Source organism: Astatotilapia calliptera, chromosome 5 (assembly GCF_964374335.1).
Source record: "Astatotilapia calliptera chromosome 5, fAstCal68.1, whole genome shotgun sequence".
Lineage (NCBI taxonomy): Eukaryota > Metazoa > Chordata > Actinopteri > Cichliformes > Cichlidae > Astatotilapia > Astatotilapia calliptera.
Genome location: NC_137426.1, coordinates 27,111,221 through 27,125,137, shown reverse-complemented (window position 1 = coordinate 27,125,137; position 13,917 = coordinate 27,111,221). Strand labels below are relative to the sequence as shown.

At 40.0% G+C, this 13,917-nt stretch overlaps 1 protein-coding gene across 12 annotated transcripts in view; it reads right to left on the bottom strand.

The window, feature by feature from the left end:
- Nucleotides 1-2,964: 2,964 nt before the first annotated feature.
- celf4 (CUGBP, Elav-like family member 4) overlaps nt 2,965-13,917 on the bottom strand; it is an 88,431-nt gene continuing 77,478 nt past the window's right edge. For 2 of the 12 annotated variants that reach the window (XM_026168528.2, XM_080301948.1), the window contains exons 8-14: nt 11,272-11,424; nt 10,822-10,932; nt 9,414-9,479; nt 8,931-9,011; nt 7,585-7,728; nt 6,289-6,482; nt 2,965-3,303 (exon numbers count right to left, since the gene is read on the bottom strand). In XM_026168528.2, the coding sequence (XP_026024313.1) occupies nt 6,355-6,482; nt 7,585-7,728; nt 8,931-9,011; nt 9,414-9,479; nt 10,822-10,932; nt 11,272-11,424 (683 nt within the window). In that variant the 3' untranslated portion in view covers nt 2,965-3,303; nt 6,289-6,354. Of the gene's footprint in view, nt 3,304-6,288; nt 6,483-7,584; nt 7,872-8,930; nt 9,012-9,413; nt 9,480-10,821; nt 10,933-11,271; nt 11,425-13,917 lie in introns of those variants that run through there. The other 10 variants (XM_026168535.2, XM_080301951.1, XM_026168537.2 and 7 more) reach the window with 8 other exon arrangements.

The following is a 13,917-nucleotide window of genomic DNA, read 5'->3' as shown; positions in this document are numbered from 1 at the left end:
GAGAAGCACAGACTGTGATGGCAGTTTTTTTTCTTTCTAATTTTCTCAGAGCAGCGGGGCAGTCAAAAAAGGGCACACAGTGCTGCGATCAGGGACACCAGACATATGATATTTTGCCTCGGATGTTATTGTTAGACAGAGACAGGTCAGGTTGATGAGCTAGAGGTTTCGTACTAATCCACCAAAGTTAGTGGAAGAAAAGAACAAAAAAAGAGATCTCGATGGTCATCTGGTTTAACTGTATGCCACGCTCAGGAGATTGTTAAGTGGCACACACACAAACAGAGGCATTCTGGGATGTGCACTGGTGTCTTTTAGACTCACTGGATTTGGAAGGTAAATGTTAAATTATTCAAACTGCTAAAAAGGTTAAACAGAGACACTGGGGAAATGGCATAATGAGAAGTTTATAGGAAAACTAGTAACAGCACCCAACAGGAAGCATAGTCTTCCAAAGTGTCATATAGCCTTATAAATATTCATATATATAAATATTCATTGAGTAATCTCCACCAGCTCAATAAGTGTTGAATGCAGGGTCTAATAAATCCAAGTCTGTTGACCTTTTTCAGGTTTATAGTAGGTGTTTATACCATTTTTGTAGACTATTATGAGAAACTACGCTAAAGCAATATGAAACCAGCCTCGGTGATACAGCAGGCGTAATGGGTAAATGGTTTTTCACACTTATTGCTTCATTTTACAGTTTCATTAGAGCTTTTATCTTTATATATATATATATATATATATATATATATATATATATATATATATATATATATATATATATATATAATTGCATGAAGACTTAACGTAAGGCAATATAACAATTTCTAAAAGATATGCTTCATGTCAAGTATAAATCCTTTTTTTTTCTGTTCAAAGGGAAGCCAGCTCTATGACATATTCATCAATATCACATCTCCTTCACAGCCATTAACCCTCTCAGGCTCAAACTAAGTTTTTGTTGCTAATGCACAAAAGAATACCTGCAGTGGTACTTCTGAGTAAAAATACCTCATAAAATATGTATGTGGGGTAATCAGGTTGTTAGCTTTTAAGTGTTACAAATCTGCAACGCCTGCTTTGAGAGGGTTAAAATCCTCCTCGGTCCAGTAAGCTCAGTCGCATCCCTTATCAAGCCACATTGTGCCCATTTCAGCCCTGATTTTTACCCTTTATTACCTTCCAACTAGTGGAACTTAGTCTCAGGTGCCTTGCACACAACTTGAAAAGTTAGTGCCTGTGCTAGAAGGTTACCTAATGCCCGCTTTTGTTTGAAGTTTGAAGTGGTATCGCATGAATCTACATTAGACCTAAATGCTTCCCCCCCCCCCCCCCCCCCAAAGACAATGATGGACCAACAGTGCTTGGACAATTTTTGTTATATTTGACATGCACTGAAGCTCTCTACGCAGCTGAAAAAATGATATGGATCAGGCTGTAGTTTTGACATCATAATAGCGCGCTGGCTACTTGCAGTAGTGTGTGTGTGTTCAGTTTTTTTTTCTTTGTTTTCTGAGAGCACAGTGCTTGATGGCAGATTCTGCAGGTGACAAGGCACACCTTGACATGGTGACAGCCCATACGCTACATGCACTTTACTGAATGCAAAAGAGAGCAAGGGTTGTGAGACATTTTCATTTTGGTTCAAGTTTCAAAGAGAAGTTTGTGTGTGTATGCATGTGTGCGTGTGTGTGTGTAAGCTCAAAAGATATGTTTGGAATAGAGTCGAAGATAATTGTCCTTTTCCTCTAAAATCATCTAGCCTGATTCTCTTAAAGCCTGCTACTGAGATTGGCTTTTTGCATTTTCAGATAATATGTACACCATATGTGTTTCATCACACATGAATCTTTTTAGCAATATATTGTGTGTCAGCATATAGGTAATCAGAGAAAGGAATGCCTGCAGTTTTGGGAGCTGCCAGATTTGCGATTCTTCCCAAGCAGAGCAATGCTTCAAACTCCAGCTAAAATCTACAAAAAAATTACAGCTCAACATAGTCAGTAGCCGTTCTATATACAGACACACATATATAAAATATGTGCATATAAATACATATATTTGTGATTAATATCTATTTATCCATATATACTGTATATATGAATACATTTGCTTGAATGCCTGTTATACATATATATGTACTGCAAATATAAACAAGTTCATATATTTCAAACATTTCTGATGTTATTCTATCTATGAGGTTAGGATGTCAAGTTAAAAAAGATAAGGCTGTGATACAGAGCAGCCCCTCCCATGCACTCGCCATCCCTCCCGAGACAAAATGAGAAGAGAAAAAAATAAACATTTTGAGTAATTGTAAACTAGCGAAGTGAGAGACCCCATTTGGTCATCTGAAATAGTTTTGCCTGTATTCAAAAAGCATATCAGCAATATATATGTATATATACATGTGTTGTATATATTCGTAATGTACACTTCTTTTAAGTGCAACTCCCCAGCCACGCTGGCTGACAGAGATGCAGTGGTCCGAGTATATTAGAGCTACAAGTCCTCAGCAATAAAAATGTTTGGTCTTTTGGTCCCTAAAACAACTAAGGAATGATGGATAAGACTCCCTGGAGACTGTTGCTATGGCGCTCCTCGGCAACGGTATCCCCTGGAAACGGACAGGCACTCCGAGCTAAAGATGGCCATCCCAAATCGAAGCCAATCTGTGTCGTGAAAATGTCACATTCCTACTTAAGTTCTCTCTCAGAGAATTTGTCCCTTCTTGTTTCAAATCTTAAAAATTGGTCTTCAAAACTCAATTGCTCCACACTATCTTAATGAAAGATCTCCTACGGCAATCCGCTATTATGTTTTTTGTTTGTGGTTTTTTTTGTGGTTGTTTTTTTTTTTTTTTTTGTTATTTTTATATTTTTTTTTTCAAAGTTTTGTTCTTGTTGGACTTTTGACATCCGTATTCCTTTCAAGAGTTCAGCGGGGTTGGTCATTGTAAGGAGGTTTGATGTAGTTTCTTTTACTTTTTTCTCCTCCTTTCTTTGTTCAAGTAAAAGTTTTTGTGGTCCAGAAAAGGTAGCTGTCATTCAAGCAGGGTTTTGTGGGGAAAGAAGTGTGTATATGTGTGCAGAAGAGGGGAAAAAAAGTCCTGGGGCTAACCAGGCTGGTACAAATTCACTCTGAGTTCCAAAGTTTTAGTACATCCAAAAAGGAGGTGTCCTTGACTCGGTCATCGCTCTCTCTCTCTCTCCTCTGTTTTCTGAAGCAGCCTCAGTGGTCCAGATGTTGAGTTTGCACTCAGTGGTGGGTAGCAAATAATCAACAGCTCAACAAAACCTGAAAAGCACAGAAGAAAAAGGGACTGTTTGAGTAAAGGAATGTGTGGAGAAACAACACAAGGTTTCACGTTTTGCACCTCGATGCATTGATGCTTGCACTTTTCCACAGGATAGCCACTGGCTCGAGCTTTTCTGCAGATTGCTTAGGTTCCTAGAAGTATCCCACGAAAACTGCACTTTGATACCAGCAGCTGTGGGGTTTGAAGGTGTGTCTAGCTTTGCGGTTCATTTGTGCACTTGCTTGGATCTGATTTAGATAATTGAATGAGACAGCTAGGTCGCTTGCCGTTGAACTTTCATTACACATTTCTACATTATACCGGAAAACAAGAAAAATGACGGAGAGATATTTGCTTTGATTTTTAAATTAATTTTTCTTTGGAAGCAATGACGTCACCAGTGTTGTGTGTTCCTTCTCTGTTGATTTTTGCTGTATTTACATGCAGATGGAGCGGTGCAGAATACTTAACAGGACACCTGCCTCTCTAAAGCGTCTTAGCCAGCACTAAGACTCTAAGTCCTGGTGTGGATAAACAAAGATCATTTTGCTGAGACAATTTTCAAAACAAATCAGTGCTCATCCTGCAGTGAATTAATCTGGCTTCCTGGCTGCAGCTCCGTTGTTATCTTCTACGCGATGAAACAAATTTTTCGTTTCTATTAAAAAACAAACTCTTCAATCCTGTTTTTGAAATGGTGAAGGGATTCTAATCGAGACACACCTTACCGTGTCATAGGATGTTAAATAAGAGTACTCTAGCTTGCTGTTGTGCCAACAGTGTGTTATTATTCTATTTTATTCTATTTTTATTTTTTTAGATGATAATACCAATAGTAAAGCTGGTGATGCAAGTCGAAAAGCAGCTCGCTAATCAGTTGAGAGCGTAATGATGCTCTGGGAAAAAAAAAAAAGGAAATCAGAAGATGTTTTCTCCAACATTCAGTTTAAAAAAATCATTTTACATATCAAAAGGAGTGGCGGCACACATTTGATGACAAATTCATATGAGATTGCTCTTCCACCTGCAGTGATTTGCCTCAGGACACTGTCTGGTATGGTTCAGTTAGTTTGTGAGTGGGTGATAAGTTGCCCTTGAATGAAGTCATCAGTAGTGAATGAACGACACAGCCTAAACTCTCCATCACACAGATGAAGGGAGGAGACAAAGAGGAACAGCACAATTACCTGCCTGAGGGGTAATAAATGCCTCTCCCTTGGAAGCACTTTCTTCCCTGTGCAACATGCTGAACCATTTACCAATTATCTTTTACCTACGAGGTAACATACAGGGTCATTTACTGTAAAGTCGTTCTGCAAATAGAGGAGGCTACTTTTTTCGGCCAGCCTGGAAGCTGACATCAAAACAAGGTTTCACTTTCAGTATAGATAGACGCGTCTTATGGTTCACAATTACATTTAACATCTTATATTCTCAATATGTTTTAACTAGTCTGCTTTGCCCCCTGTGTGTGTGGGACATTTCCGTTAGCGCTGTGCATCACAGCACTCTTGTTTTCAGCGAATGATGCACGGAGCTAAGAGTGTTTTCCGCCGAAGAAGGCGATGTGAGTGACACTTGTTTGCCCAAGAACACACGGCGCTCTGGCGAGAGTGTTGTTAGGTGTGTGTGCTGCACGTGAGGCACTGTAACACAGCTGTCAGCAGGTTAAAGCTGCCGGAGTTTTAGACAATGCAGTCGCTGCTGAAATTCCCTGAAATGTCACGTTTCACTCTCAGCTTGTCTTGGGAAATATCTGCATGTGACTAATGATAACAAAAAAAAAAAATCATTATTGTCATCTTCAATAAAGGGTAAGACAACAGCTGCAAAATTTCCTCTTGTTCTTTAGCAGGAAAAACGATTTAATCATTTCACTGTTCAATGAAAACATGAGCATGCTCAGTGAGTGCTTTCATGCACAACAGTGAACACAATTGGGGATTAAAATGAAGAGTTTCTCAACGAGGCTGAATCAGAGGATCACAAGATACTGAAAAAGCTGAAAACTGATGTTGATGCTTCTGCATTAAAAGCATTTTGTGTAGTGGAAATCATTACTACTGTACAAGTATACCAGTGCATCATCCAAAAACGTTTTGACTATCATGTAAAGATAAAAAACAAACAAAACATTTTTAACATGAAGAGGAATAGTCCTTGAATCAAAATCTCTAATTGTCCTGCATGGATGCTGCATTCTCTGAGGTAAATAGTAGAAGTGTAAAAGCATCTCAGATGGTATAGGTTTGTAAATGCTTTTGTACATCACATGGATAACTTGAACATCTGAGACTTGGTGGTAGTGAATGTTACAAAGAGGTTTTGAAGCAACACATGCTGCCATTCAATTGTCTTTTTGAGATAAGGCCTTGTTTACATCCTCACTAAACCCCATTCTGCGGGTATTACAACAGCGTTGCTTCATATTAGGAGCAGCTATAACTACCTGTATACAGTCTAGGCCTGTCAGTTCTTTTTTCAAAAATTTATGAAACAAAAGACAGCGGATTCTTGGGCAGAAAATCCTTTAACAAGGAAGACTGGGGAAGATTTTGCTCTCTATAGGTGAACATTTGGTCTCATTGGTTCCCAAACCCTTACAGAGTGCTGTTAAGAGAAGAGGTGATGCAATGCAGTGGTAAACATACCATGCTTCTAACTGTTTTTTGTGTGTTGCTGGCATCAAATTCAACACGAGCACATTTTTTTTAAACAAAATGTTTCAACTTTAATATCTCATAGGCTCTCTTTATACAATTTTTATATTTTATACAATTCAATGTATTGGTTACATTATTTTTATTTATTTATTTAGGTTTGTAGTCATGGTCCTGGGAGGATTGTGGGAATGTCAACACCTGGTTTTGTTTGGTGAGTGTTTGCCAGTATAATTTGCAATAGCTGTGCATGCACTCAAGAAACCACCTGTGAAACTAAACTGACAACAGGTGTTCCTCAAGGAGTCAACACTGATGCCTAACCTGTCTTTCCCTGTGTTCGACAGCTGCCCCGGCCGCCAGGGTGGCGGTGGCTGGCTGGGGCGCGGGCTAGTAGGGACGGTTGGCATCCTTTGGCCTCTTCAGTTGCACCTTGAGTCTTTTCATGCCGATCTGGAAGCCATTCATTGACTGGATGGCAGCTTGGGCACTACCTGGGTTGTCGAAACTTACAAACCCTGGGGGAAAGGCCAAAAGAGAGAGAAAGAGAAAGGAGGAGATATTGTTATATGAAGAAGCAAGAGCAGTTTGGGACACTAAAAACATGGAATGTGAAGATGAGTTCATTAAGATCCAATAGTCATTTACAGGTGTGTATGATATGAAAACTGGAACGATAATGAAAACCTTTAATCAGCACATAAAACTAAAAAACAGTTACCATTCATGAAACAACTAGTTGTAAGCGTAAATCTAATATAGTGTGATTATTAAAAAAAAAGCACATTAAACTAACATCACACAGATGTGTAATAGTATGACAACAACAACAGGATTACAGGATAATGGGGTTTTATAACTAAAACATCAATATGGTAGTGCAACATTTCAGTTTTGCTTTTTAACTTCCACTGTGATGTGGGGGGAAAAAAAGCGTCAAATAACAAATTAAAACCCGCATCACAAAAACGCCAACATGAATTGAGGAAATACATTAATGCAGCGTATTAGTGAGCGAAAGCTAATTTGCAAATGGGTTGCACCTGATGGACTCTCCATAAAACATTCTCCACAATCCATTTATAATTTGCCACATAATTATGCGTTCGACTACGCTGCACTGTCAGCAGCATGACGTGAGATGGCAGTTTTCTGTCTTTGCACGGCAGACTAACTGTGGGATTCTGAAGTTACGTTCTTGGCATGCATCCCTTTTTTTTGTTTTTAGCTGAAAGGAAGCTATAGTCAGGGGCATGCGACTGAAAAACCCACATTTGTATTATACAAAATGTCACGAAGAGCACAGTCGTAATCGAAAGATAAAACGGGCCGCTGAGTTCTCAGATCTCAGCTGTCTGTAACGCTTGGAAAAGGAAAACAAAATATCCAAAGTATCCACTCTTTCTTATTAGTAACAGCACACCTGCAGAGAAACGATCTGCTCTTTTGTTCATCTTTTTAAAGGGAGAGGTGTCAAGAGGTTTGGGGGTAGGGAAGGCGTGGGGGTGGGAAGGGAGTATTGACTGCAGTGCAAAAAAAGGGTGATTAGGAAAAAAAAAGAATAATAATAATCAGGAATAAATAACCAATAATCGTTTGGTTTTGTTCATTTTTACCCACCAAAGCATTTACTTTGGTTTGTCGCCCGATCCACAAACACTTTGGAGGAGATGACATTACCGAATGGCAGGAACATCTGCATCAGCTCTCCATCTCCAAACTCCTGAGGGAGGTGGTAGATGAACAGGTTGCAGCCTTCCGGTCCTGCATGGAAAGAAACGGAGAAAGGCGAGAGAAGAGAGGGGGAGGGAGAGAGAGAGAGATAAAAAGGCAAAGGTCAGAGAAAAGGGTCAAGGAAAGAGACGGGGAGTAAGAATGGGAAAGGCAGACCACGAGAGGAGAAAACTCTGTGATGACAGTAAGAAATTATTTAAAGTGTAAAGTAAAAGATAAAGAGGGTAGAAGAGCACATTGTTAGTCAAAGTAGGCTAAAAGGCAGTGAAAGTCAGTTGCCTCTGACAGCTTCTTATAAATGATGTATAAACTCAATTTTCTGCCAAAAATAGAATAATGTTGGTTATTTTAGAAAAGACCTACATTTTTTTTTAACATAAGCTCTCACAGAAACCAATCAAGATGAACATTTCAACATTTGATTGCGTAATTTCATCAGTTTTCTTTGTTTTCTAGCTGTGTCGGTCCTATGTGGTAGTTAATCTCGCATGTTTGGATTGTTGTTTTGACTAAACTAGAATTTAAAATGCATCAGAGTGAAAAACACAAAATAAATGTTCCAGTTTTCTGCATCAGACCATCTTTATGCCCAGTTTCACATTAAATTTTTTTTTCCTTAAATGTGTTTCTTAATATTTGCCTAGTTTTAAGGTTCCAGAGTTGCAAAAATGAAACACGAATAAAACCCATAAAAAGTGTAGAGCAGTTTTCTCCAAGGCTTCAGTCACAGTTGAATGGTAACCTTAAGTTGTCAGGTGATTGCTGAATGTTAAGTATCATGAAAACTAACAACCTTCATACTGATAATTTTATGGCACCCCTTACTATATGACTCCCAAATGCTTAAAATATGGCCTCTGGGTTGCCACAGCTGTGAAATCATCTGCAATTTTTATCTTAACTTCCACAAGAGGGCAGTAAGGTCCCAGGCATGGGTGTTGAGCTTGGCGGTCATTCGGTTCATGAGAAGGCTTACAGCTGAGTTTGAGATGCTCAGTAATATTCTTCTTTTTCTTTTTCTTTGACTCATTCTCAACTCTGTCCTCTGTTTTTTTTATATTACCGAACCAAAAAGCACCAATAATAAAAAAGCTGTTTTGTATCAGGTAAACAAAAACACCCCAAAACACTGCTGAATATTTGTACTTTTCGTAAAAACTGACTGGCAACATTTCAAATCACCCCGCCAGCGTGTATGAGTATTTCAGGAGCATGCCGTGCGTGAGCGTTACCTTCTCGCTGCTGCTGTGGGATGATAGGTGGAGGGTGGGGGAAGGCTTGGCTGATCTGGCCGTATGCAGCGGGGTAGGCTGCTGACACACACAAACACACACCGCGGATCAGATAACAGTCATGACTAGAGCGCACACTTGTATACATATAAACAATGTGATATATGCAGGGGCACAGCAGGCAATCGATCAGATAGCGCACAATAGAGTCTAACGTGTTGCACACCCGACGCGGTGCAGAGAACAAACTGATGGAGTGAGACTGAAGCACTTAATGTTACAATATCAAAATTTTAATTTCGAACAAAGGTATGCTTATCCTTGTCCTGTTTTCCGTAGTCTGGCCTCCCTTCCTACTGTACACACACACACACACACACACACACACACACACACACACACACACACACACACACACACACACACACACGCATACATATGCAGACACACATATCATTGGTGCAGTGAGAGTGACAGACAGACCTGCATACTGCTGGACTCCTGTGTAAGCCTGCTGGAGAGGATCAGCTGCAGTGGGACTTTGAGCTGCTTCAACAGAGACACAGAGAAGAGAAGAAAAAAGAGGAGGAGGTGGTGGTGGTGGGGGAGCACAGATGGATGGAGGTGTGTGTGTAGGGGGAGCGAGACAGAGGGAGAATGTAGATGGAGGAGAGGGCACGGAGGAAGGAGAGAGTAATATATAGCAGGGATGAGAAGGAGGAGAGCGATGGAGAGAAGAAAAAGCAGAAAGGTTAGCGAGCCGAACAGCGTGGAGTCAACTCACTTCACTTCGGTGTGTGAGGAACTGAATTCTGAACCTCTCCCTTCTCTTTTTCCAGACCCTTATACTTAAAAGTTTCCCCCAAAGCATTTCAAAAGTTTTCTTCTTCTTCTTTTTTTAAGAAAAGCAGGAAAGCAAAACTTTGATAAACCACAGTTAAGACCAAAACACACACACACAAAACAAAAAAGAAAACAACCAACAACACATGGCTCCACTGTCACCACAACAAAGAAAAAAATGTACCTAAACTTGTGCCTATCACAGAAAACCTAAAAAAAAAAACAAGAAACACATTTATTTTTCACATGTACAACAACAGGACGAGCACAACGCACGTAACAGTGGATACGCCTGCTGCTTTCACTTCACATGTTCACAGATCTACAGCAAACTCTCCCTGCATCTGAACTACCGCCGGCACTGTGCCGCACCTTAATGCTACACACCCGTGCGTACAACGCATGCACAATAAATACACCACTGAGAACACACACACACACATATACACACACACACACACTGATAAACATGTACACACTGATAACGCCAGTATCCTTTAAAACCAAAGTAACACCGAGCACGCAGTAACACTGGAAAAACAGCAACAGATAGCCAGAAGAAAAGAAGAAGAGTTATGGGCTCAAAGAACCTTTAAAAAAAAACAAAAAACCAGGTGAAATCCTGTTCAAAAATAATTCAGCTGTCTGTGTTATTATCATCCTTTGTAACACTGTGATACATTTTGCCAGGGGAATTGCAAGTTTGTGAATGTAGCAGCCACAGGGATAGGTTTATTCTAACAAGATGATTTGTATTTGTATACACTGCAAAGAACTTTTCTTTATGACAGTGTCTGGAAACACGAAGTCAGAGTCTTTTTCAGAGCATATTACAGAGCAGAAAATATTTCAGATATTTGAAGCAATATAAATCTTTACTGTTCACTCACAAACTTGAATTTTCCCTCTTTCTTTCCTTCTTTTTAAAATGTTTTAAATGTAAAAAGAAAGAATGTTTGGTCCCAATGGCTTTGAAATGATATCTTCCTGTCCCTGAGCTCAGAAAGAAAAGGGATGAGGGATGAGGGTGGGAGGGAAAGAGCGCTACCTTCGGAGAGAGATGAGAGGAAGCAGCCACCCTGAACCCCAAAACAACTCCGCGGAGCCACGCCCAAGCCGTTTTTCTCTGAGTCCTCTCTAAAAACCACCTCCTGCAACACTGGGGAGACAAGACAACCAAACACATCCAATAAGGTACTAACCACGGCTCATGACACAAGCGCATAGTTAGACTCCGGCAGCCCGAACGCCTTTGCCAAACGATAATCGCCTCAACTTGCTTGCTTTCTGTGGACTACATTCGTCTGGCCTCACCCCCCATGAACATGCTTAAAGGCTATCCTAGTGTGTAAGCCAACATCATGCACGCTTTTCCTGTTGATGGCTGCTTTACAGTGGACGTGTGTCTACATTGAAAAAAATCATACTTTAACATTTGAATTTTTGTGTGTGTGTGTGTGTGTGTGTGTGCGTTTGTCTCTGAGATGATCATATTTACCAGGATAATGGTGTATCCCATTGGTAAAAACTGCTTCTGCGGGGGGCTGTCCATTTGCCTGCGGGGGCGGCATGCCAGTAAAACCATTTACACTAATTGGAGATGGGATGCTGGTCACTGTGGGGGCGCTGATGCCTGGTGGAGTACTGCCACCTGCAGCCATGGGGCAGACAGACAGAGACAGAGAGAAACAATGCAATTTTTCCACCCCGAGGACATTATGGAAAAGTTTTACTTTGACTGGCCACCTAGTAACTCTTGCAAATGTCAGGAGGGCCGGTCCAGTGGGCCGGTGAAGACACTAAATGTCAGGGCTGATTTCTTGTCCAAGTATGGCCCTTACAGTGAAACAACAGCCATTAGATGTGACCCTCAGACGTATTTTCTGAGACTAGTGAACAGAGGTGTGGACTCGAGTCACATGACTTGGACTCGAGTCAGACTCGAGTCATTAATTTTATGACTTTAGACTTGACTTGAAAAAATGTTCTAAGACTTGTGACTTGACTTGGACTTTTACACCAATGACTTGGGACTTGAATTGGACTTGAACCGGTTTACTTGAAAAGACTTGATATTTTACCCCAAATATAAAATTTAACATGCATATTATATAGAGATTGAAAATGTGACGTCATTCACGGGTAGAATCGCAAAGGATTCTGGGAACTCGTGGCAAGTGGTACTAGCGCACGCAGGCTTTCAATTAAAATCAGTTATACAGCGATAAAAAGAAACACAAAAATGTCAAGAAGCTGTTGTATTATTAACTGCAATAGCCGGTCGCATGACAGCCACGGGAAGCCGACGGGTAAAGAGATCGGTTGTTATCGGATTACGTCGTTGAAGAGAAATTGTTCGAGCCATGTTTCCGAAGTAACAAAGACGCGACGGATGGTCTGGATTGCAGCCATTCAAAGATCAAATATAACGTCCCAGAACACTCCAGCTCACAGGTTAGTCTGCTCCAAGCATTTAGTCTGCTGTTGTAGTTAATGCGTCATTTTTCTTAACATAATTGGTGATATAGATTACAAGCAAGTCTGGCGCTGAACAGAAATTGTCGCGCTATGCTCCTTTATTTATTGTGCATAAATAGTGAATTGTCCTGACACAATATTGCGTTTCGCTTCTGTTATTATGGTACATTGACAAAAACATATACTTTTATTCACAGGATAAAACAGTTGTTTTGTATCACTAATTGCCCAGTACGATTACAGCATACAATATTGTTGTCACTGCTACATTTCTGTGATGGGTACCAGAAATTATTTCCACTACTAATTAATTACCGTTGAGCTCAAAGGTCCTATTAATAAACGGTTAAGGAATGTGTATTTATGACGACAATTTGTGAGACTGGTAAACTTATGATATGTACGATGGTCTTTCGTTCTACACGGTGCATTTCAAGGTCCTGTACCCATCCGTCGGTAAACTGTACCTGGGCTTGTTGCAGTGACCTGAAGTTACTAAACTTCATGAGTGTATGCACTCACTCTAAGAACCGTATGATTATAAATATGCATATAAATATGCTAAGATGAGATAGCTGACTTCATCTAACTAGCAAATGTTGTCCAGGCTACGTTGGTGATACAGTTTTTTTTAATGTGTATGATATTTTTGTCATGCGATTTTAAAGCTGGTCCTACAACCGCATCCAAGAATAACATGCAGCTTATCTCAGAACTGTCGGTGAAAATTATTCTTGGAGCTAGGTTTAATTGAGCTGCATTTTAAAGAGGTGCAATTTCACAATTTGTGTATATTTTCTAAGTTCACTATTTTGTCATGTGTTGAGAAAAACACAGATTTTAAAATTACATGGTCTAATATTTACATTTAGCATAACTGCAACATTCTTTTTTCTTTTTTTTCTTTTTTTTTAAAGACTCGAAAGGACTTGAAATTCAAAGTTTCAGACTTGTGACTTGACTCGGACTTTTACACCAGTGACTTGAGACTCGACTCTGACTTGCCTGACATTACTTGAGACTTGACTTGAGACTTGAGGATAAAGACTTGAGACTTACTTGAGACTTGCAAAACAATGACTTGGTCCCACCTCTGCTAGTGAATACTGTGTTGATATCAAATGATTGCTAATTATGTGTTCCCAGAATGATCTTCTTTTACATTCCTTGGGTGTATCCAGAAACATGCATTTTCTTCCTTTCGGCTGTATCTTATTTCCACTGCAGTCTTAGAGTCGGGTCTTAAAAGAATAAACTATTTTTAGTCATTAATATTACACTTTATTAAACAGCTGGTGCTGCTGTTTTCAAAAGGATCTCATACTTATATTCGATTTTCCACATCTTATTTTAATGTCTTCGCTTTAGACGGCATGATGGAAGTGAATAAACAAAAAAAAATCCTTTTATCCAGACTGTTGTGTCATGCAGTGCAGATATATTATGTTGTAGGGCCATGTTAACACTTCAGTCAGCCAATTTATGGATTGCATTTATATAGCGCTTTTCAAGGAAAGCCATATCGTGCCATCGGCCCCTCTGGCCAACACCAGTAGGCGGTAGGGTAAAGTGTCTTGCCCAAGGACACAACGACCAGGACAGAGAACCCAGGGATCGAACCAGCGACCTTCCGGTTGCAGATGCGCTTCCCAACCCCCTTTATGAC